General features: G+C 57.4%; 1 protein-coding gene across 3 annotated transcripts in view; it reads right to left on the bottom strand.

The window, feature by feature from the left end:
- Positions 1-928: 928 nt before the first annotated feature.
- Positions 929-24867, bottom strand: part of Tbc1d22a (TBC1 domain family member 22A) — a 324253-nt gene continuing 300314 nt past the window's right edge. For all 3 annotated transcript variants that reach the window (XM_076853389.2, XM_076853391.2, XM_076853390.2), the window contains one exon: positions 929-1495. In XM_076853389.2, coding sequence (XP_076709504.2) covers positions 1367-1495 — 129 coding nt within the window. In that variant the 3' untranslated portion in view covers positions 929-1366. The remainder of the gene's footprint in view (positions 1496-24867) is intronic.

The raw sequence follows: 24867 nt of genomic DNA, 5'->3' as shown, positions 1-24867 counted from the left end.
TGGGCTCCCCACAGCCACAGGGAGGGTTCTTCCTGTAACTGGACAGTCCTCCCCTGCCCCTGCAAGAGGAGCAGGTAGAAGAGGCCCCTTGAAGCTGGCCTGGGAGGACCCTGATCCTGTGGAAATGGCCTCCATCAGGTCCAGGACTAACTGGCCCCTCTGCACAGTACTGTGTGCTAATTTCCAAGATGATTTTAACAGAAGCAGGAAGATACGCAGGTCACACATCTGGATTCCCACAGCCTCTAGGCAGTGGCCAGGCACATAGGCAGGGGCACTGCTGTCCCTAAAGGAGGGACAGATCTGAGAAGCAGGCAATCATGGGTTGCTGAGGGTAGGGCCCTGTCCTGGCTCGGGGAGAAAGGCTGAGGCTGCCCCCTCCCCGTGGCTCAGTGCCCCAGGGGGTGTTCTTGTCACCTGGAGGATGTGTGGAGGCATGTCCTGAGAGCGTGGTGCAGCAGACAGCCCCAGCAGAGCCCAGGAGCGGTCAGCACAGCGAGCAGTCAAGCCCACTCACCGCAGACCAGGGAAGCGCAGCAGAGCTGCTGGGAGCCGAGGAGACCCTGAGAAGCTCCGCCCACTAAGCCCAGGCAGCTTGGAAGAGCGCCCCACACAAGGCCTGGGTTACAGGCCAGTTTGTCCTGCTCTGAGAAGAGACCCCTCCCCCAGGGGCTACTAGACAGGGACATCACAGGATCGGGTACGGGGTGGGGGGGCGTCTCTTTTGAAGATTAAACACGAAAAGTAAGGCAATTGAGAGAGGCCTCACTCTGCCCCATGGCCTCCCTGGGATCCAATGCCTGACATCAGCTTCCAGCCAAGCTCAAACCAAGAAAGGAAACACCCCAGGGTGAGGGGCTGCAGCCCAGACACGGCTGGCTGTCAGAGGCTCTGTGCACGCAGAGATCCAGCTGACGCAAGGTCCTGCTCAGCATCTTGTCCATATTTTATTCTCTTTCACTCAACAGAATAGAACTTTTGCATCATGAAGCAGGTCTGAGATGGCTGCCCCTTCCTCTGCCTGGCTCCTGGACAGCAGGCCTGAGAGGGTGCCTCTTGGCTGCCAGGTTAGGGTTCCAGGGTGGACGTTTGGCAAGGACACTCCAGGGACAGGGTGAGGGGGACTCCTGACCCATGTCTGGCCCCTAAAGCTGGGACCCTCCCTTAGCTCTCTTTGGTATCTCATAAAACTGGGGCTGCCCACCCCTCAGCCCTAGACGCCCGGGCCCACCCTGGCAAGTCGCCTGTAGGAGGGGCTGCTCCCCAAGGCAGTGCTTGGCCAGCGCCCGCTCAAAGGGGCCTTCAGCTGGCCAGGCAAGGAGAGGACGCTGCCCGCACATGGAGGCCACTGTCACTGGCGCCAGGCTCACTTCTTGTAGTGATTGGGGGCATCTGCAAAGACAAACTTGAGGCGGTAGGCCTCAGCCAGCAGTAGGCTGATGTCCTCGTCACCCCAGCGGGCGGTGGGCAGGTTCTGGAGGAAGAGAAGCAGCTCCTGTGGGGAGAGAGACAGGCAGGTCAGAGGAGGGCGGCAGGGGCTGCAAGTCAGGGCCCGAGCAAGGGCAGCCACCAGTGGCTGCAAGGTGGGCACAGGGAACTGCAGAAGCCTCCCATCCACACCCACCCTCCACGCCAGCAGTCCTCTCCTGCTCACTCGCAGCTTGTCCTGCAAGGGGCTGCTGAGCTGCACCTGTCCACTCTTCATCGCAGCAGGCCATTGACCTAATCCCACAATGCCCCAGGGGGGCAGACATCGGCACGCCCAGGGGCACACTGTGTTCCAGAGGCCCGGGGGCAGGTGAGTGTCTGAGAGGTACCGCTCAGGCAGAGCTGAAGCACACATGCCCAGGGACCACAGGGTGGAGCCAGGAGCATGACAGGACCACCCGGCCCTCCCCTCCACAGCTGCCCTGTGCAAAAGAAAGTGAATCAGGTGTGTGGAGACACCGGGTGTCAGCAAGGCCAGCTGCATCCCCAGGTCCAGCTGAGCCGCTTAGACAGTGCCACCTCTGAGCCCTGCTAGCTCCTCTGTGCAGACAGGGACCACACGTACGGGCCACAGCAGCACCTCAGCACCAGGCACGCACATGCGGGGCACACACCTGGGCACACACGGGCACACACAGGGCACACACCTGGGTACACACGGGCACACACATCAGACACATGGGCACACACGGGCACACTGCACACTCAGCAGGGCCTGTCACTGCCCCTCATTTAGTCCTTCTGGCTTCTAGGAAGCAGGAGCTCTGCTCTGAGTCTCCCATATTGGAGCCCCTTCTGCTAGCCTCACACTCCAGGCCAGCAGTGAGCCATGTCTCAGCCTGGACAAGCTGTGGAGATAGTCACACAACCACAGGACACAAAGGAAATGTCTCCAGAGCTCGGAATTTAGAAGCCAGGATGCAGACACTGGTGACAGACACGGTGACCTCCTAACTGGAACTATGGCTGAGACTCGGCCCACCCCCACCGTGCACGCACAGTGCAGCCCCTCCTGCAGCCCACAGCCTACGTCCAGAGCATCTGTGACCTCACTAAGGACACGCTGGATTTCAAGGGACTGTGATGTCAGGACAGCTTCCTGGACTGGGGTCTCAAAAGAGGTCCAGGCCAGGCTCCTCCCCATGAGGCCAGGAGGACTTCCAGAGGGAGGTACTCAACTGTCTGATGGCCCTGCTGAACCCGGTCCTAGAGAGTGTCCACCTGAGGCCCTCAGGGGCCACCTGCACCTCCCCAGCCCATCCAGAAGCAGGATGGAAGTGAGGAAGGCAGTGAGGCGCCAGGGTGCTGGCACAGCCCCTTCCCAGCTCCTGGCAGGTGACAAATGACAAAGGGGGCAGCTGGCTCAGGCTGCCAACACCATCTGTCAATAAAAGGTTCAGCCCGGCGAGGCTCATGCCCAACCTGAGGTAGCCTCTGGGACCCTGCAAGGTTGGCACAGGACAGGTGCTACAGCCACTGGCTGGCCCGGAAGTGCACCCCCTGCCTTCTGTGTGGTCCCCGTCAACGGCATGTGCCCCTGACCCTTGTTCTCCTTTAGAAGTGAGGCTGGCGCTATCTCCTCATGGGCAAGATCAAGACAAGCTGAGCTGTCCTGGTGCAGGGCCTGGCACAGTCCCAGCTGCCCTTGTGACCACCCACCACTGGCCCCACCCTGGGTGAAGTAGGGCTCTGGCTGTCCCTGGGCAGTCACACACCATGAGGGCTACGTGCTAGGACGCTCTTCTAATTGTCGTTTTGCTATGGCTGGGTGCCAATTCCCCCCATTTCCTTTGCATTTTGGATACTTTCTATGGGCCTTTAAATTGAATTCACAGAGCAAATTTCACTGGCAATATGTCCTCAGGGACACATCAACATCAATCTGCTGTCTTTCACCATTAGATGCAACTTACACGGATGCCAATCCGATTCCGAGCAGGTCATAAATAAATACCTTTGGTTTTATTTTTAATCCACTTCGCTCCGTATTATCATGACCTCGCTACTCGCAAGGTGAGAAGCAGTGCCCTCTCATCACGGCGGCTTACCCACTCCACTGCACACTCAATTTCAGAATCTAATTTAGTCCCCCAGGTTCGCTGGATGGAGGGAGAATAGAAACGCCCGGTTCCTCACGGCCTGTGATGCTAAGGAAGGAAAAATCTATCCGGGTGACCTTTACAGCAGGCAGAGAACACAAACACATCCTTAAATACAGATCTCTTTTAAAAGGCTTGTCTTATTTATGCACCAAGCAGCGGCATCTCCAATCTGGGTAACATGGCACATTTATTAGCCCTGCGCTAGTCTGCATTACCCACCTCATGCAGGTAGCGGGTCCATAACTCACAGAGCCACTGCCTGCGCATGTGACAAGGGTGCAGCTCGCCCTGGACCACCCCGCACTGTGTGGCCAGGGACAGGACTGCGGGGAGTCCTCCAGGGGCCTGGTCCAAAGACTGCAGGTGGCACTTTCCCCGTCAATTCTTCTCCATAATCAACACCGACCCCCTTGGTGGCTGTCAATGTTCAGGGAAGGCTTTGCTCCCACCTGTGATGCTGAAGGAAAACAAGGCAGGCTGGCCTGCAGCCGCTTCCCAGCCTGTGTCCGAGGGACTTGGTAAAGAGCAAGTGATGTTCACGGCTTCGGCTCTCTGCTGCCAAAAGGGTTCTAGTTTTCCAGAGTCAAACTCGTCACAGCGCCATCTACACCATGTGATCACCTCGGCACACAGGCCCTTTCAGGAAGGACAACGTGGTGACACGGGTTCTGTAAGCACGGGCAGCGGCAGGATGGGCAGAGATCACAGATGAGACACCAGTGAGCACCACCCAAGCCCCCGCTCCACACCAGACAGCTCCCCATAGACACGGCCTCCGTGAGCTCACCGGTTGCAGAGGACACGCTTCCTCCACTGTATCGGCAGGCCCCTGTGTCCCTCTGCCGCCCAAATGGCATGAGGTGCTCGGTGGAGGTCAGTGAACATCACAGAAAGGTGAACACAGTGCCCCAGGTACCACCAAGGGCCAACTGGGCACCCACTGGCTGGTGCACAAGGACCAGGATGCAAACCCACCCTGCACAAGCCACACGCCCTGGGCAGGTCCCTCACTGGCTGTGCCTCAGTTGGTTACCTGTAAAAGGGGTGACGAGAGCCCCCCTTGGGCTGCGCAACGGGGCTCCTATCGTGAAATCAGCACGTGACCACTAGTGGTGGATGAGCCACCGTGGCAGGAGCCATGGCAGCCACAAGATTCCAACCAACTACTGTCCACAGAGGATGCCGAGCCACCCAGCAAACAGGCTTACCATGAAATCACGGTCTCACTGAGCAGAGCACTGAGGAGGCAGGGACAGCATCCTGCTCTCCCACAGAAGCGCCTGGACATGGCAGGGAGGAGGCAAATGTCTGGGGGAGGAGACGCCATTACAGGTGGTGACTGGGCTGGGGCTGCCACACTGCCCATGCACCCACCCTGCACCTGTAACTCCTGGGAGGACACAATAAGAGATGTGGAGGACAGTGTCCTTTAACCCCTTCGGACTAGACCTTCAAATTCCAACCTCAGATGCTAAATAAGCCATATTAACTTTAAAATATTCCCGAATAACCGACTTGGGCATCAATTGCTGAGCACATAAAATAAGAGGCCCACCCTCATCCTCCCCGTGCAGCGCGGGGATAACCCATGCCAGCTATCAGGGCAGGGTGTGCATGGCCCAGGGGCACAGGATCAGTCCATGGGAGGCCTGATACCCCCACAGCCTGTGATGTGTCCTCGTGTGCAACAACCCCCACAACCCTTCCATGTGGATGACGACCTGGGCCACCTGGAGGAGGACACTGCCCACTAGGCCTATAGGTCTAGGCACACGACCCTTCCTACACTGAAGTTAAAAGGTCCCCTTCCTGCAAAAACTATGACATGTGGCCCTGGCCAAGAGGGAGCTGACCTTCTCACTGAAGGAGAGGTGTTCTAAGGACACCCAATCACCATGACTGAGACCTGCTGGGACTCCAGGTAAGACACATGGGAACAGCAACAGAAAGGGGATCAGAGGGTAGAGATTCAGTCCCTGGGGCATGCCCAGGCCTCACTGTGGTTGAGTGCAGGAGGCCAAAGGCCAGTGCCAGTCCTCAGGTGGGACCATAGGCAGGGCCCAGCACTGCACCTTTCAGAGGGACCCCACATGTGAGGGCTGAACAGAGACACCACTCCAAGTTTTGGCAGCTGTGAGACCTTCCAGGGACACAAAACACAGAGCTACTGGACAGAGCTACTGGACAGCCAGCTGTGCCGGTCACAAAGGGGCTTCCAGTGCCACAGTCAACCAGGCTCCGCACAGGCTCTCAGGCACAGGAAGCAACCCTGGCTCTGCTCCCCAGGGAGCACCTGTGGACAGGAGCATGCCATGGACAACGCAGCACGCTGCCTCTCCTGTGGCCACACAGACCCACAGGCCTGCACCTGCACAAAACACTTGAAATCACCAAGAGCTGAAGGGTAGTTGCCCACCATGGCTGAGGGCACGTGGGGATTTTCTTTCACGAGCCCACATTCTGATCTTTTAAAAGTACACACACATTTGTTCATTAGAAATGATTCGAGAGAGAAGCAGAGGGCCCGCTCTGAGTCAGAGGTGGCCTGGCTCTGGTGCAGCCAGGGGGGTCCAGCCCAGGAAACTCCTGCGATAGTCTCCGCCCAGTCCTGGGCACTAATAGTGGAACAGAGAGGAAGTTATGGCATGGGAGTCGCTGCTGGGCAGGTGGACTGGCTCCACTCCAGCCCAGCCCCATCCTTCAGCAAACAGGGTGCAAGGCCCAGGCCCTCTGTGCCAGACCTTCTTCATACAGAGTGTGGGTTTGCGACTCACTGGGTGGCCGCTCAGGTGGAGGCCATCTGTGTCCAGCACACGGTGTAGCAGTTAGGCAGCGCTGCCTGCAGGAGAAATCGACAGGAAGAACAGACAGTTCCTAGTGCTTGAGGCAAAACCAAGTGTGGGGCTGGCTGGCCACAGGTTGCTCGGCCTCCAGGTCTCTGGCCGTGGCCGTGGGGGCTGCTGAGCATCTCCAACAGGCGGGGGAAGAGATGAGATGTAGGGTCCGTGCAGACACCACCCGATGTTGAACATTTAATGTGAATGAAAGAGGGTGGAGATTCTCTTCAGTGACTTTATGTCGACTGTAGGGTCAGATGATGGCATTGGATGTGCTGGGTCCAAGCAAGTATTTTGTTGGAGTCAATTACACCTGCTTTCCATTTTGTTTCTGCATTTCTAAGTGGCTCCCGTGATACTTTGCACTTTCAAAGTGATGCTGCTCTCAGTGACGCTGACACGCACAGCCTACACGCCCCGGTCCTGTGCAGGGGGAAAGCCCGCAGGCGCCCGGACAGGGAAGGGCCAGGCAGCAGAGGCCCCGCTGGCCATCCCGCTCCTTGCACACAGCAGAAAACACCCAGAGGTCTGCTCAAAGGCCACTCGAGTCAGTTTACAAATCGCCTGCACCCAGGGATAAATGAGCTAACCATGACGGGCGTCAGGGCTCCTTGCTCGTGGGCAGGCATGAGTTTAATTCACTCTGCGCCCTATGCCCTGCGCCCCGCACCCCTGTGCAGCCCCTACAGGTAGGCTGCACAGGTCTCCTGTGTTCCTCTGAGGTGGCCACTTGACAGGGGGTGGAGTCTCCAGCTCCAGGACCCTTCCCTGGGACTCAGTAACCAGCAGAGCCCAGGAGGCATGTCTTGTGCCATGAACAGCATCTTACGGGAGGAGCTGTGGCACCCCTTACCTTAGACTGGGCCAGGATCCACCGAGGCCAGCAGTCCTGAGGCCACTTCCTGTACCCCTCCCTCCTGTCCCTCTGGGTTCCCCGCAGGAGTCAAGAGTGTAACTCTGACAGTTGATTTCTTTGACAATCCAGTTATTAGTTTGAAATCTTGTCAAGTTCTGGACCAAACCAGGGCTAAAAATAGCAACACAGTGACAGGCAGCCGGGGCTGGATAGCACAGCCAGAGCTGGCCATCCCGTGGGCTGACGGCCCTTGGAGGGTGAAAACAGAGGACCTCTCGACAGAGCAGTCTTCCGAGGAGGGCCTGATGGCACAAGGACACACTGTCCTTGTGATTAATTTTGTATTTTTTCCAAAAGAAGACCTTTGGAGCTCAAAACCAGCTCGGCACGCAGCGGCCCACAAGCTGGCGCGGCTGAGGGCCTTTGATCAACACAGTGTTGTCGATCCTCGCTCGGCGATTAGCGTCTGTTTCATCCTGAGCAGGCGGCCTGCGTTGTGGACACAGGCCAGGGATGCTGTGGCCATGCTGTCCCCAGGCACCAATCAGGAGGGTGGTGAGGCTGCAAGGAAGGAGAGCTTGGCGCTTATCTATAAAGCAGCAGGCTCCGCAGCCCTGGCACCTGAACCTGGGCACACGGCTCACACAGCAGCCACCACTCCCCAGGCTGAACCAGACACGCTGGCCACACTGCCTGCAGGCAGCTCAGGGGCAGGGCCAGGCTTCCCAAGGGCTCAGGAGGGTCAGCCCCACACCCTGCTGGACCTGTGTAGGGACCTACAGCATCTGTCCTGGGAGCCTCACCTGGCAGCCTGTGGCCTCACTCTGGTCCTCCCACGACCCAGGGGCCCCTGCACCACCCTCTGGTGGACCTGGAACCCTGGCCCTGCAGCCACTCCTCTCTGGCTCACCTTCCATCACTCTGGCCACCTTTCCCGGCCTCCTTGGCAGCCCCGCCCTGTGAGGCCCCGGTTGCTGAGGTACCCAGGCCCTCTCCTCTCCTCTGTACCTCTGGGACACCACTGGTGTCCCCACTTCCACATCTCTGCCCAGCAACCAGCTCCCCAAACCCCAGCCCTGCATGTCCCGTGGCTGCCTCTGGCCTGCGTCCTACCCATGGCCACGTCTGAGGCATCTCAAACTGAACGTGCGCCCCTCAGTGACTCCTCCCTCAGCCACTCCTCCCTCAGCCGTCCCTGCAGTGCCGGGCACCACTGTGGTGGGGGAATGGCACTGAGGCGCCCACCCACATCCAGCCCCCGTGGCCCCTGCCAGTGCATCTCCATATGCACCTCCACCTGGTCACACCAACAGCCCCAGCCCACGGCATCCTGCAGGACGACCCTGCCGTCCCACTGGCCTTCCTGCTCCCACCCTACCCAGCCCCAGTGCCCCACAGCCTGCAAAAGCAGGGACGCACTTCCTTCTTGAGGCACAAGTGCAGACACGTGGCTCTGCTTTCTAAAAGGTTCTGAGGGCTCCTGCTGCACGGGAATGGGCCCCACAGTGTGCTGACGCGCTGACCGTCCTCTGTCACTCCGCCCTTGTTAGGAATTAAGTTAGGGCTGGGGGCGCAGCCCATGGCAGAGCACTTAGCCAGCAAGCCTGAGGCCCTGGCTTCAATGCTCAGCACCCCCAAAACAAAAGCAAACAAACTCAGGGGTAGTTCTTCTCTCCTGCCTCAGGCCTGGGAAGCTTCTGTTGGCATTCGCAGGAACAATTCTGGTTCCCGCAGGTCTGCAACGCGACTCAGAGAATCTACTCCCAGCCACCCAGCTCAGGCAAGCTCCCGGCTCAGCACCCAGATGCTCTGTGACTGCCCCGGGAGGTCTCCTTCCTTCAGGCGACAATGGAAAGCAAGTCATGGATTATAAATCAGATAAATGCACACTGAGCTGCTGGAACAGACTCATCTGCAGAGCATAACAGAACCAGGAGTGGTGACAGCACCACCCGTGACACCCAGCACACACAAGAGCTTGTCAGCTTCTCAGATGAACAGAAAGGCCACCAGTCAAGAGGGAAGGCTGCCAGGAGGCACCAGCCAGGAAATGGCCCACGGGGTACTGGGCAGGTGTCACAAGTCATGTGGATCCATAAGGATTGAGGGAACTGCGGCCTTGTGGCTGAAGAGCTGGGGTGATAGCAGAGATGGAAGCTCTAACAAAAGACAGACTCTTGTGAACTGGAAGCTGTAAAGCCTGGGATTAAGGAGCTCAAGGACTCTCAGGAGCAGGCAGGGGCACACAGGGAGCCTCCCAGGGCCCCTCGCCCTCCTGGTGACTTGGGCAGCACTGGCTGTCCCCTGCCTGTGACTACTCTCCACTTCCCCCCTGCAAGCTGCTCTGTGGGCAGGTGCCCTCTGTCCTGGTAACTCCAGGATCAGAGCAGCGCAGGGCAGTTGCGGTCAGGGTCGTGAGTTTAGAGGGTGCTTCTGCACGTGACAACTGAATGCTGCAGCTGAGGACACCTGGAGAGACGAAGCCAGTTTAAGATAAGGACGTCCAGAAACAGTTCCGAGGGCCATTTGGCAGGGCCTGAGTGGGAATTGAGAGCGGCTCTTGGCTGGCAGAGGGCTCTGGGGTGGCTGGAGAAGAGAGTGCCCAGGGGGAACACTGGTCAGTAAGACCAAGCAGGCCTGGGGCACCACCTGCTCCCACCAGCCATGTGCCCCTCTGTTCCCATGGCACCTTCTCCCGCCTCCACACGTGCTCACACTCACTCATGTCCATGCACACCTGCCTGCAGATGCACCTTCCGGTCCAGCCTCCTGGCCAGCAGCTGACTGGGAGAAACTTCTGAGGAACCCAACTGAGGTACCAATGACCGCTGATCTCAGAATGCGGCAGAGCACTCAACAGAAGAGACACCTCCTGAGTACAAAGGGACAGTGGACAGAAGAGCAGCTTCCTGTCAAAGTAGGAGCAGGCAAGGGCCAACCTGTCGTGGCTCAAGGAATCCTAAAGTGGGGCTGCCACCCAACTTGTAGGAAGGCCCAGACCCACAGCTGTAATATGCACCTCTGTACCATGTGGCACACCTGTGGCAGGAACTACTGTCACCACCATGGTACTGTTAGGAAGCTGGGTCCCAGCAGGGTCACTACTGACCAGGGTCACTACTGGCCCAAAAGCCTACAATCAAGGAGCAGGAACAGAGCTGCAGGCTGTGGTGATTCTGCACAGATCAACACGCTGAGACACCACAGCACAGGCCCTTTCCCAGTGCAGGGCCTGAGGACAGAACCAGCCAAGAGGTGACACTGCTCTCCACTTCTGCAAGTGCCTGAGGTCCACAATGACCACTCGACAGGCCTGTGTGGGGTCTATGCCCCTCACTCACTCGGATCCTCCTTAATCACAGGGCAGGAGGGGTCCTCCTAGGTGAGAAAGGCCACCTTTGACCATGGAGGCTTGAAAAGATCTTTAGAGGTACCACCTCCCAGAATCTCCCCAAAGCTCCAAGGAAGACTGGTGGCCAGCTCTGCTTGTTGCGGACCTCAGAGGCCCACGTCCCACTGAGGTGGAGCCCCCACCCCTCAAAAGGGCCACGAGAGAGTGCCAGGGGGCAGCTGCTGGTCTCGGGCGCCACCTTTGTCCCAGTGACTCTAAAGACAGGCTTCCCAAAATGCACTTCATCTGGCCCTCCCACCCCGCATGCACAGGCCCTGCTCTCCCCGCCCCAGAGAGGACAATTGTGGGTCTGCTGCTGCGTGCCTCCTGAGACAGGGGGCACATCCTGGTGGTCCATGTGAGGGCACAGAGGGGATTGACACACAGAGGGGCCAGAGATGGGGTGAAGAGCCAGCGCGCCCTTTAACTTGGAGAAGACCATCTACTGTAAGTAAGCTCCAGTATCAGGAAACCCAGCTAGGATGTCATTAAGTCCTCAAAAAAGCAAACCTCTGAAAGCCCAAGAGCCACAGTAGCCACATAGACTTCCTTCGCTGCTTCCGTTCAGTGTTGCCCCTTCTGGAATCTTCCTCCTGCACTCTCCACCATGGACATCAGCCTGTGGGCTCCTGGGGCAGGGCTGGCCAGCTCCACTGTGCCTCCTTCGCTACCCAGCCCACCAGGGTGGCAGGGCAGCCCCGGGCCAACCACACGCTGCTGAGCCAGCCTGACCCATGTGGGTGGGCAACGTTCTGCACAGGCTGGAGCTTCTGCTCCTGAAGAAGGGACACTGAGGCCCAGTGCGGGGATGAATGTCGCGAGGAGTTCTGCTAAATGTCTAAATAAGTTCCTAATTTTAGAACTTTTGGAAAATCATCTGAGGAAACAACAGAAGCTGCAGGCCATGCAGCTGAGCAGATGTATGCTCACACAGGCTGCATTAATGAGGCCTGGGCCATGGCAGACCACCCTAGGCTCCAGAACCTTCTAAGTTTCCTGTCACAAGGGCATGTTCCCCACCAGGCCACCAACAGGTCACTGGACATGGCTACCAACATCAGCCCTGCCTGCAGCCCCCGCCCCAGAGAGAGGGGTCCCTAGTGACCTCACATTCTCAGGCAACTGGACAAGTAGTGGACACTGACCCTGGGATGGCCAGGGACAAGTGTGACCTTCAGTCCTCTGCCTCACTCCCCTGCTGGCTCCCCAAGAACCTGAACCAAAAGCTGCACAGGAAGCTGCAACTGGCCAGGGTGAGAGCAGGAGGGGTGATGCTGGGTCAGGGATCAGTTCCTGTAGCACCAGAGGCTGGCTGCGAAGCACAGCAGGCAGAGGAGCCTCGGGGAGGTCCTGGAGGGAGGGCTCCGCACAGCCAGCTCCAGGCCCCCGGTTTCTTCCAGGCCCCCAGGCCCAGGACATGGTACTCACCTGGGATGAGCTCCCTGGGGTCCAGCTCCAGCAGAGCCTGGAGCTACTGAGGGGCAGCTGTCTCCCAGCCAGGACCACCACTGCCTCAAGCATCTTCCTATTTAGAATTTCTGTTTTTTAAACCTACTGCTCTCTTCTCGTGCCATATGGTCTCCCTTCCTGCCCATGTTTGTTTTAAATGTCTTCTAAATGGCTCTATGAAGGTCCCCCGGTTGGGAGCTCCCTTTCCACAGCAGGTGTGCAGCAGAGATAGTCACACGGGTGTAGGAGTCTGTCTTCAGGAAGGAGCCTCCTGAGGGACTCCCACTTCCAAGGGTGTTGGTCTGTTTCTGTGAAGACACTTGGTGTTCCACTGTTTCCCTTTCTGGCTTTGACACTGGTCCCCTGCCTGCTGGAAGCCTCCCCTGGGATCAAGGTCCTTCAGGTCCTCTTTCCCGGCACAGCCCAAGGAGGAAGCGGGGGCTTTCCTGGCCCTTTCAGGATTGGCGGAGTGGGGGAGGGACCTGGCTCACACAAGCTCCTTGACACTTGCTCTCCTCTCTGAATCAGCCCAGCCTGGTCCTTAGGCTGAGAGCCAAGTCCCCGTCATCATGGACCAGACACCAGTGCAGCCCGCCCCTGCCGCTGGGTGGCATTCTTGTTCATGGCCCTGGCCCAACGCCCTGCCAGCAGGTTTGGAGCTGGCCAGACTGTCTGTGCCTGCAGCTCAGGCCATCCCCACAATTAAGGAGAAGCACGGAGTCCAGCACAGCCATCCTGCGCAGTGTAGCTGCTGACAGCAGAGAACACTCGTGGTGCTTGAAGACAGACTGGAAGGCAGCATGTGTGGCACAGCCTTGCAAGGCCTCTCCGAGGACACCGTGTGTCCTGGGGACCTAAATCAACACTGGGAGCTGGTGCTGAGGGTGTGCACACTGGAGGCCAGCAGTTCCAGGGTCCCCTGACAGGTGGTGCCACACCCAGGAAGGCTGGGGGAAGACAAGCGCTGGCTGGAGGCTCCCAGACACGGCACTGACAGGTGACCCGACAGTGCTTAGAACAAAGCACTCTGGGGGTGGTTTCACCCCGGCCATTGTTTGCAACTGGCAGCTCCTGGTTATAATAAAAGCAGGTGGATCACCAGCTGGACTCAGGGAGCCTGCTCATCTGCTCCTGAGGCCTGAGCCCCACCCATCAGGTACAGTGGCTACTGGAGTCCTGGCTGCTGGGCCCGTCCCTCCGACTGGGCCTCCAACCAGCTGCACCCCTGGCTCACCTCAGTGGTTTTCCTCTCACAGACACTCACTCTTTCAACTGGTTTGCCCCTGTCACTCAGCTCAGGGCACAGTCAGGCAGGGTGACTTTAATAGGTGCCTGGGGTTCGTGGTGTCCTCTAAATGAAAGAATGAATGAGTAAATGTGTGCCCTCCCAAAGGCCATCATGGGCCTCCAAGCTCCATGGCCTTACCCAGCACTCAGTCTATGGCCAGAGCCCCCTGTGCAGCTGGGGACAGCAGTGGAAACAAGAACCATAGAAAGACGCCCCCAGCTCCGCACCCCCACAAGCGAGGAAACTTCCTGTTCCCAGGGAGCAAAGCCCTCCTGGCCAGATGTAAATGGGCCAATGAGTCATGTCCCAAGTATCAGAAGAAACATCTTACTGCAGTCCAAATCAATTCCTGGGTAATCCGATTTGGTTATCTCTCAATGATAGTAGAAAGACAAAGGTGTGGCTGCCTTAGGGGGAGATTAAGAGGGGCTACTAGTGGGGGACACATTAAAGATAACAGCTAACTGTGCTGTATTGGCCTGGCCCAAAGAAGCCCTGGGCCTGGGCTTGTGTGTCTGCAGGAATGAGTCTTATGGATTTTTCCTAATGTCACTTAAGCACCATTCATCAATCCTACCTAGCAACTGTAATCAAAAGGCTTGATTGCAGGAATCTGCTCTGGGAGGAGGGCTAATCGATCCTTCTTGCTAGTCTACCCCATGGATGAGTGAGCCACCAAGCCATAAGTAACATCAGAATGTCTGGACACCTAGGGAAGAGTCACATCCAAGAGCGTCTCCCAGCCCTCTGGGAAGCTCCCTGCTGGGCCACCTGGTGTAAGCTGGCTGCTCATCTGGGCCCCAGTAGCTGTCACCCTGTCCTGAGGCTGTGGGAGGTCCCAAGGGTGGGACTGGTAGCTTCTAGGGGTAAAGTAGAGGAGACCTCACTCTTCTTCACCCAGTGCCTCAGTCTGTGCCAAAAATGAGGCCTTTTCCCAAGGGAGATGGACCCATGGGCCCCAAACACAGTGCCTCTGGAGAGGAGCCATGGGAAGGCAACGTCCAGTTCCACAGAGGGCCTTGGGCAGCCCAAGTGCACAGCTCCGTAGTGTCAAAAGCAGAGTAGAAGGACTGGTTTAGGAGCTGGGTGGATGCCGGGCACTGGGTCTTCTCTAAAGAAGCCAAGGGCATCGGTGTCTGAGAAACCCTGGCCAGGAGGAAGTAGCCTCCTATCTCTACACACCCAGAATGCCATGAGGCCATCCACCCAGGACCTCTGTGAAGAGGAGTGCACAGGGAAGGGCTGATTCACCAGGTGGCTTGGCATCACCCACCAGCATGGGCAGAAGAAGGGTGCAGCCAGGACTGCGAGCAGAAGAGGGAAGGCTGCACATGGACTGTGCATTCCTGGAAATTTCCAGGCCTTCCCTGTCTGTGCAGGGGAGGAGGGCTGCTCCAGACCTCATCCCCAGGCCCGCAGATTTCCTCCTGTGTCTCTGACAGGGCTCCAGGGACCAATCCTGGGCAGGCTCCTCCTGGCAGGGCCATCTATGCCTCAATAGCTCAGCTGGCCCTTGCTGCACATGCAGGTCCACTGGGTGCCTGCCAGAGAGCACGGGGCCCCAGGGGACAGTAGGCTTGCCCACCTGCTGGGAGAGGCTCTCATCCCTGGGCTCAGCATCCTCACTGGTGGGCTGCCATTCCTCTGAAGATGTGGGGCATGGACATCTTAAGATGCAAGCCTACTCCTGGACACTGGCCAAGAATAACTAACCAACCCCTGCTGCAGGGCTTCTTACTACCTTTCCAGTAAAACCCAGGCTGAAAGTCCTCTACTGGTGGGACACTTCCCTTTTGTATTGAGGAATGTTAAAGAGTCACTGCCAATACTTCACACAAGAGATTCACGGACTTGGAAGGGCCAAAGCTGCTTTTAGGGCTCATCAATTTGTAGACTCTGTGTCTGCTCCACCAAGGCAGAGAGGGTTGGTGATGGGGGCAGGTGGCTCCATCCTGATCCATCTAGATGGTTCCCTTCCCTTGGGAGAGAGTCAGAGCTTCTAGGGGAAAAGGTCTCCTCAGGACCAAGGCCTGGGTAGGGGGGCATCCTTGCCAATACCATCCATCCACCCACCCATTCATCCACCCACCCAACACTGGGGAGTTGTGTGGCTCTCAACATCTCCACGGTGCAGTCACCCTCAGGGCCTGTGCATTACCCTTGGCCCTCACCACCAGCGAGTCCCTGAGGACAAAGGTTAAAACATCATAGCAGCAGGATGATGTTCAAATGAATGATGAATGATGGGTGGTAGATGAGAGTGTGTAACAGTGGGAGGGTAGATAGGTAGATGGATGGATGGGTAGATGGATGGTTGGGTATATATGGATGGTTGGATGGGGGGTGAATAGGTGAATGGGTGGGTAGATGGGTAGGTGGATGGTGGGTGGATGGATGAATGGTGGGTGGGTGGGTGGATACATAGGTGAATGGATGGATGGATAGATGGATGGTAGATGGGAAGATGAGTAGTAGATGGATGCATAGATGGAAGGATGGGTAAATATATGAATGGCTAGGTGGGTGGGTGGTGGGTGGATGTATGGGTAGATGCCTAGGTGGATGGATGGTGGGTGGGTGGATGGGAAGATGAGTAGATAGGTAAATGGGTAAATGAATAGGTACATGGGTGGGTAGATGAGAAGGTAGATAGCTAGGCATGAGGGTGGCTGGGTGGGGATGGGCCTTCAAACAGGCTCCATGGTGCTAATCTTCCCACTGGAAACCTGGAGTACAGCCAATGCCATGAGGCCTCCAGGGCCCAGTGGTGGCAGATACAGGCGCATACTCCCCATCCAGAAGAAGTCTGAGCACACAGGAGGCTAATGTTGCTTATGATCCATTAGCACCATGACTGCCAAAACCAATGCATAAAAAGCCAAACATATTCCATGCCAGATCACCATTTGGAAGAACAGTTTCAGTCACAACTCAAAATATTATCCAGCTAAGCTCTATTTTGGAACTAGTGGAATTTGCTATAGGAAACTGTAGTCTTTAAGGTATTAGCCAAGCCACTTCCTTCCTCCCTCCCTGTATGGCTCCCTTATTCTCTCCTCTTCTTTCTTCCTCCTAGGAAAAAAGCTACAAATAGGAAAAGAAGCCTCCAGAAGCAGGTATTAGTAAAAATTTCATATCCTGTAAAATGGTAGTGCCCTACTTCAGAATGGGGTGCTAGGAGGGTTTCCCCAGGCATTTAGAGGAGTTGGGCTACCCTGGGTTCAGCTCGCCAAGCCTCATGCTAGCTGTGGCCAAGTCATGGTGCTTGGACCTCCTTCTTGGTGGGTGGGCATGAGGGAAGACGAGTAGGGTAGACTGAAGATTAAAGGCAGATATCCACTGGAGCATGGGAGCTCCCTGGAGACAGTGGAGCGGTGTCAGGATGGCTGGGGGTAAGCTGTGTGCTCTGGGGCCTGAGAAAGGAGGATGGAGCAATCTGCTCAAGGAAGATGACATGGAACATCAGCACTGCCCTGAGGGCAAGGGGTCCGGGGCCAAGACCCAGGCCTCCTTCAGTTCCAGAGCTGGATCCAAGCATGCTGTGACTGGGGCTGGGGCGCCGAGTTGTCACTTCACAGACAAGCCCCAGAAGCATGGGGAGCCTTTCGGGGAAGGTGGGGGCAAGGCTGGGTTCCCCCACAGACCCTGCTGGTGGCCAAGCAGAATAGCTTCCGGGTGAACAAGCCTTATTTCCTGAAACGGGCTCTATGGCGACACTCTGCACCCCGATGAGCTCCATCTAAAATAAGTAGAGCAAACTGAGCCGCCCCAGGGAGAATGGAGAGATTCAGCACATACATTCAGAGTGGTGAGACCTTTTCAATTGATTTCTAAACACATACAGCTCAATTTCTACTCAGAATTATGTCCACAGCGCCAAACGAGGAGGAACTGCTTTAAAATTGCTGGGCTTCATTTTGGACGTCACTGCCGTTCCTAGCGACCGTCTCCAAAGTGACAGATAATGATTATAAAAGATGTTAATGTGGCGGGGAGCGCAGACAGAATCACAGATTGGTATTTAGAGTGAGATTCTGATCAAGAGTGATAATGTGAGAGGAGATGTCACATCACTTGACGCCATGACAGGTTTGCAGGCTGGTTTTCATGTACTGGCAGGAATTAGGTTTTATTACAATAGGATTATTTGAAGACATAAAACACGGCCCTGAGAACAGGGCTTCTGCAGCGACTCTGAATACAAATATGCACCTTAGGAAGGCAGGATGGATGTGGGGATGCTGGCAGGCCAACCTCCTCTGAGCCAGGAGGCCAGCCTCCTAATGGCAGGGGAGGTGGGGCTCCTATAGATCCGGGCTGGCCCCTAGGAGAGGGGAGGACTGTGCTCCACAGACAAGGGGGCAGTGGGCCCCGGCATGGGGAGTGCAGCATAGAATTCTGAGCAGAAGTTGAGCTGCACGTATTTAGAAATCAATTGAAAAGATCTCATCATTCAGCTCTGACTGTGTGTGCCCGATTTATCCATTCTTCCTGAGGAGGCTCAGTTTGCTCAACTGATTTTTAGACAGAGTTCAACGCTATAAAAAGTGCTCCATGGAGAGCAGTGCTTGTGGGCCCGGCACCAGGCCCTCCCCTGCAGCTCACCACCCAGAACAATGAGGATCCCAGTGCCAGCCCCATGGGTGGGGGTGGGGGGCTCTCCATAGCTCACGTTTGGGTAAACTCCTGGCTCAAGGTCCACACCCTGAGCAGGACGGGGGAAGGCGTGACCACACTGGTGCTTATGGCCTGGTACCTGTGGACTGAGCCAGTGGCATCCTCCAAGGTGTTAGCCTTGGCAAACTTTGCCCCAGATGCTCAATGACATGGGACCATTCTTAAGAGACATCAGGCCTTGGTACCTGAGCCTTATGGTGACAGACAAGTATAAACGAAGCAACCAGGCATGTTAAGTCAACTTCTGGCAAAGGCTCAGCAAAGGTCTCCCAAGGGCGTTGGCCAAGCGGGGCCCACATCTAGGTGAGGCCATCAGGTGGAATGGCTGGAAGCCCAGCAACTGCCAAGCTGTGCTGGGAGCATCTGAAGGACCAGATGCTATGGTCCCCAAGCTCGTTTCCCCAAGACTGACCTGTTCAGGTCTAACCTGCATTCATGGCATTGATGGGGCCTGAGTTCATGAGGGAGGGCCCTTCACGAATGGCATTAGGACCTCTATAAAGAAGGCCTGAGAGAGACCCCTACCCCTTCCACCCAGTAAGGACATAGCCCCGCACTGCACCTATTTGTGCCTTGCTGTGGCTTCTGGTCTCGGCACAGGGAGCAACAGGTGCTCCCTGTTTACTGGCCACCCAGTCTAGACCCAGTCCCCAACATTTGGAAGCCCATAGGTATCACTGAACACCCTGAGGACAGAGCAAGGAGGATCTCCCGGGTCATGCCTCCACCCAAACCTGCCCCCCAGCTCCTATGGAAGGAAGCAGCAGGTGACTCAGGCAGGGGCAAGAAAACAGTGCATTCAGCTTCTCCAGGAATCTGCTGTTGGCCAGTCCCAAGCTGCCAGTGACCACTGTCCACTGCCGCGCCTGCTCCCCCAGAGGCCGAGCATGCTGTAGAACAGGGACTGGTGTCCTCAGCTGGGAGCACACAGCAGCCAGGCTTAGGCAGTCACCGGACCAGCAGGGCAAGGACCCAAGACATAGCTGAAGCCCTTCCCCTGGGTACCCACCAGGACCAGGGCTAATGCATGGAATTTCAGGGGCACTAGGAACCCCTACAGGATGGCAGTCGTGACACTAAGGACAACAGTCCACGCAGCAGCTGTGTTTCCAGGGTACTTATCTATCACAGGGGAAACAATCTGGCCTAGTCCAGGGCGGCTGTCAGTGGCAGGACCAGACCCCAGCTGGGAGAGGTGAACCTGGTGGTTACTCCTCTGAGTCTGGGCTCTACCCACTGTAGGACCTCCCTTCCCCACCTGCCACGCCACTTCAGCCAGGCTGGGGACCACGCTTCCATGTCTCTCTCTTCCCCACTGAGAGAGCTCAGGGGCTCTCAGGAATATGCAGTGGTCCCAGGACCCGGGCCTGAATGGGGTCCTGCATGGCTGTTACCTTTGCTCACTGGTCCCGTGACTGTGGCAGGGAAGCCCCCAAGGGGAGGCAGAGGCCCAGCTCCAGGATACTGAGGGGCACAGCATGCAGCTGTGTGCAGAGACATCTCAGCACCTCCTGCCCCATGAGGAAAGGATGCCCTTGGCCCCCTGCTGAGGGGCAGTGATGGGATACCCAGGCTCCGTAGTGGCCAAACCAGGCCCAGATGTCCCTAGTCTCTAGTGTCCAGCCTGACTGGACCCTGCCAACCCTGCCAGCCATGCTGAGAATCAGACACACTAAATAAGAGAAGAGCAAATATTTTTTCTTTGCAGGAGGAATTAAAAGATCAATGCAACTTCTTCTGTGAGCTTTATCTCAAAAAACAAACACCCCAAAGTTGAATTGAGAAATCCTGTCATGTTTGCCCTGAAAATCCTCAAAGTAATTACAGTAACAAAGGAATGCACAGGCCCAGGGCTTCGCGGAGGGGAAGGGGTTCCTAGGACAGCCCAAGTTCTCCTCAAGCTCTTTCACGCCACCTTGTCGTTACTATTTTATTCTTTTGTGCCAGCACACGGGTAGGGACTCAGAAAGGACCTGTGGCCTACTGTGTTTAGTTCTTGCTCCACTGCTCTGGGTAGGGCTGCAACACAGGCCAGCAGGGCACCTGTGGGCTATGGTGGCCTGGGCACTGGCAGCTCCCACCACTGAGGGCCCGGGTGTGCCAGGGTCAGAGCACCCTCCACAGAGGCCACTCTTGCTCTGGAGGTTCAGGGCCCTGGGTGTGCACGCTGGGGGCCAAATGGCCACTAGGGGTCACCCGGGACGAGGGTCCCCAAGGCTCTGGTCTGAAGAGGTGTGTTCACAGCCTGATGTTTCAGGTCTCCCTGCCACGGCAGAGCAGTGAGGCTGGGAAAGCTCCAACCTCACCCTGTTAATCAACAGAAACCGAGGACCACCCCCCTCACTTTCCCCATTTCGTGGTTCTCGTCAGAGCTGAGCTGGGGGAGAAGCATGGCCCAAGGAGCGGGGCAGTGGGACCACCAGGCTACGGGGAGTAGAAAAGGCAGGAGCCAAGGCCCAGTGGCCAGATCCACGAGGGGTGTGGAGCCTGGGGGGCCAGGGCCCCAGACCTCCTGGCAGCTAAGAGGGGAGGGTGGAGCAGTGGGAGAGGAGGCCCAGGAACTTGGTGGAAGGACCTCAGCCCTGCATGTCACCGAGCCCCACTTCCCTCTGTAAGTATAGATCGGGGACTCCAAAGGCACTCACTACTTTTTCCACCAGTCTGCCAGCTTGCACTGGGCAGTTAGTGTGGCTTCTAAATTGCTTCCCTGCCAATCTACTCAGCCAGAGCGGAAGCCCCATGGGAGCCCAGGACAGGCGTGGGACAGGGCCGGTGTTTGGTGACGTGCCCCAGCAGAGGAATCAAGCACGCACTGCCCCTCCGGCCACCAGTCCCTTTCTGAGTTGCCACTCCCGCCACCACCTAAGCCCTGCTCTGGGCACTGGGAGATCTCACAGAGAGAAAGGTCCAGTCTCCGAGCACCAGGCTCAGCCTTCACCCTACCTCCTCCTTGGCCTGCGAGAGTGGCTCTGCGCCTGCCCACCTCATCCTGGACGACGCCCCCCCCCCCCCACACACACACCTGGTTTCCAGCCCTCACAGCCTCCGTGCCCTCTGCCAGGGACATGTCTTTGGGTGGAAGCCAGCCTGTGTGGCCAGAGCCCACCCTTCCCCAGCCCCAAGGCCACCTGCATGTGTTTCTACCCTGTCCAATCTCGCTGTCCTCCCTGTCAGAACCAAGGCTTCCCGAGGCACCTGCCCTTCAGCCGTCCTACCACTAGGTCCTCAATCCCTGGTGACACCTGGCACATGCACTCAGTATGCCCACTACATGAAGAGCCAGGGAGGGGGAAATGGATCCAATTTGAGGGGCGCTGGGACATCAGGATGATAGAAAGAAGTGCCCGGCCCAGCCCTGGCCCACCACAGGTACTCAGAGGAGGTAGTGCCAGGAAGGTGGCCCTAGATGGCTTCCTTCACCCTCCCAGGTTGAGGGTAGGAGGCTGAACCTCACAGGGTCTAGTAACCATGGGGAGAAGATGGGGATGATCCCTACAACACAGGCTCAGGGAATGTGCAGCAAAGCCACAGGCCGTGGCCCTTCCTTGGGTGGGGGTCAGGGTTGGGGTCGGGATCAGGCCATGAACGTAGTGGCCTGATTGCTGAGGCCAGGGTGGGTGCATGGGGTGAAGGGCAGTGTGGCTGGAAGGGAACAGGGTAGACAGCAATGGGTTCCCCGGCACCAGCCTCCCCTCTGGGCTGCATGTTCTGCCCAGCACACAGCACCATGATCTCGGAGTGGAGTTGCTCTACTGTCACCTCAGAAACTCAGGACACTGTCACATGAGCAGAAAGGACACTAGCTGCACAGCACAAGGGGGCTCTCCGTGAAGAAAACCAGGAGCTGAGTGATCCAGCTAGTCTCAAGCTCAGGGACAGGGCCTCCTGCAGCAGCCCCTCCTGGCAGAGGTGAGCACACATCAGGCACGCTCCACCTCAGCCTCCTGGGGCTGACTGCGAAGCCTGCGGGCTGGTGGCGACCCTCTACGCTTTGCTGTGAAACACTTGCAGGTCGGCCCCGCTGAGGTGGTTTGGGCAGGTGGCCTGCGAAGAGCATGTTCCTGTAGACCACGTGGGCTGGTGCCACTACTGCCCTGTGCTAGACTTGTGGGGCAGCCACAAAGGGCTGCGAGATGGGACCTGGGACACCTGTGAGGGGAACATTTTATTTTACTGTTCTGGGGACTTAACTCAGGGACACTTAACCACTGAGCCACATCCCCAGCCCTTTTTTGTATTTTATTTAGAGACAGGGTCTCACTGAGCTGCTTAGGGCCGCAACAAGTTGCTAAGGCTGCTTTGAACTCGCGATCCTCCTGCCTCAGCCTCTGGAGCCGCTGAATCACAGGCGAGTGCCACCGCGCCCGGCTGAGGGGAACGTTTTAATAAGGCCCAAGATGTATCACATTTCTTCAGGGAATGAACAGATGAGCTTCCCTAAGTTTATCTGCCTCAGATAGCAAACCCCATTAATGAGATAATAAGTGCTTTTCAATTAATGATTTGAGTGGTGGATGTGATTTTTTTCTTTAATGGCAAGATTAATTCAGAAGCACAAATGAGCAAGGGGCGGGAATGCTGGCAAGTTCTTCTGCCCCCCCCCCCCAATTCACCTGCAGGCAGGTTCTGCAGGAAGCTTGGGCCAAGCCCCCAGGACAGCTGGAGCAGGCCCAGGGGAAGGCACAAAGTCCTGGGGTCCGGGTACCACCTCTTCTCAGGGAAAAGAAATTCTCTGAAGAAATGGCAGTAGATAGGGAGGTCTCCTTAGCCTAAGGGTACCACCAGGGAAGGGCAGGCACCTTACATGAACACACAGGGGTGACCTCACAGTGCCGCCAGTCCTGGGCTGGCTCCCTGCAAAGCCAAAGACAGGCACACGAACCAGAGGACCACCCCCATCCTGTCCCCTGCCAACCAGCAGGCACGCTGCTGCAGGTGGGGTCCCCGACACCAAGGGGCCTGCCATGTGGCCACTGGCCGCCAGTTCTGCAGCTCTGCTAGAGTCACGGCTCGCAGTCAAGGAGGGACCGGGGGCCCACACACCTCTGTCACCCAGTGACATCACAGGAGTCCTTGTTTGTGCAGGTATAGTCTGCAACATTCGTGGTGTTTGCACAACAACAAAACCGCCTGTGGGTGGGGTCCCGTCATGAAGCAGTGACAGCAGTGTCTGGAACTTCAGAGGCATCTAGGCTGGAACCCAAAGCCAAGCCCCAGCAGCCCGGTCACAGCCAGGCGGGCCTCCTACCACCCCATTCCGTCCTTGCCCCAACACCATGGAGGCCCTGTCCAAAGCATGGCAGGACACAGCTGCACCACTGGACGCCTGCCTGCTCGTGAGGACGCAGGAGGGTCTCTGTCATTCTACTCTGAGGTTACTACCTGCGAATGATCGGCCAGGACTCCTCCTGCGCATGTGGGAACGTGACAGTGTAACCCACCCTGACCTGCACCTGTGCTCCAGGGCCATCTGTCAAGGAGGCACAGGCAGCTGAACCCCACATGAGCGTTCCTAAACACGTCACCAAGAATGCGAGTCTCCACTTCCCAGCCCCCTCCTTCCACGTCTCGAGAGCCCACGGAGCTTCCCGAGGTCGGAGTGGCCCTGCCGCAAGCTAACACTACACTGGGCTGAACTCCCTGAAGGAACATGAGTTCAAGGCCTTGGGTGAAACTGAACCACAATCATCAGGTCCAAGTTGACATTAAGATGCCACTGTGGCCCTGGGTTCCACACTCTGAGGCGCTCTGTGTCCCTTCAGACCGCACAGAACTTGGGTCCAACTGAGGGTGGAGTTGAGCCTCACATCCTCCTGCTGCCCGTGGTGGGAGCAGCAAAGAGGAGGAAGGCCACCTGGTGGGAGAGGAGCTGGAGACAGAGGAGCGGCTGCCCTGCACCCAGAAAGCAGCGAGCCCCATCCTGCGGCAAGCAGGGTCCCCCGCTCAGGAAGCTCCCTGCCACCACATGGCAGGTGGGCTGGAGGGAGGCAGGAGGGAGGCAGGAGGGAGGCAGGAGGGAGGCAGGAGGGAGGCAGGAGGGAGGCAGGAGGGAGGCTGGAGGGAGGCTGGAGGGAGGCAGGAGGGAGGCAGGAGGGAGGCAGGAGGGAGGCAGGAGGACCAGATCCTTTGACAGAAGAGGGATGGTGTTAGCTGCTGGGTGGGGTAGGCTTCCAGGCAAAGGAGGGACAAGGATGGGGCTACCACACCACCAACCTGCTGTGGGGGACATGCTGGGAGTGTGCAGGCCCTACTCTGGCCTCTACCCAGGCCGTAGAAGGGCTGGGGCAGAGCTGTCTCACAACTTGTTAGTGGCCCTCTAGAATGTCAGTGCAGAAGGGCTTGGAAGCTTCTAGAACCCATGCCACTGTGGTGACTCCTTACTGCCCTTTATAAAAAGATTGGTCTGAGGTGCATGAGGGGAAGCTGCTCTGGCCTGAGAGACACAGTGAAGAACCTCTGTGCTTGCTGCAGCTAACACCCCTTCTGCTGAGAAAAAGGGACCGCGGTGTGGCAGGGGACTTCCAAGGCCAGGCCCTGACCCTGCTTCCCCACGAGGAGGCCACTGTTGTCCTCCTCGTGCAGGCAGGAGAGGCTTGCTGGCCTGTCGCCCAGCACGGGAGAGCTCAGATCCCCTGCTCCTGGCCCCGTCAGACCCAGGGGGAGGCTTCACCACGGCAGGTCAAGCAGAGCGGCTCAGCTGGGGAGCGTGCAGAGTGCACCTGCTGAGGACTCCGCCTCCAGGGATGTAGGTGCTGTGAGATCTCAGGGCACATGACAGC

Source organism: Callospermophilus lateralis, chromosome 4, assembly GCF_048772815.1.
Source record: "Callospermophilus lateralis isolate mCalLat2 chromosome 4, mCalLat2.hap1, whole genome shotgun sequence".
NCBI lineage: Eukaryota > Metazoa > Chordata > Mammalia > Rodentia > Sciuridae > Callospermophilus > Callospermophilus lateralis.
This window is presented reverse-complemented; position numbering and strand designations above follow the sequence as displayed.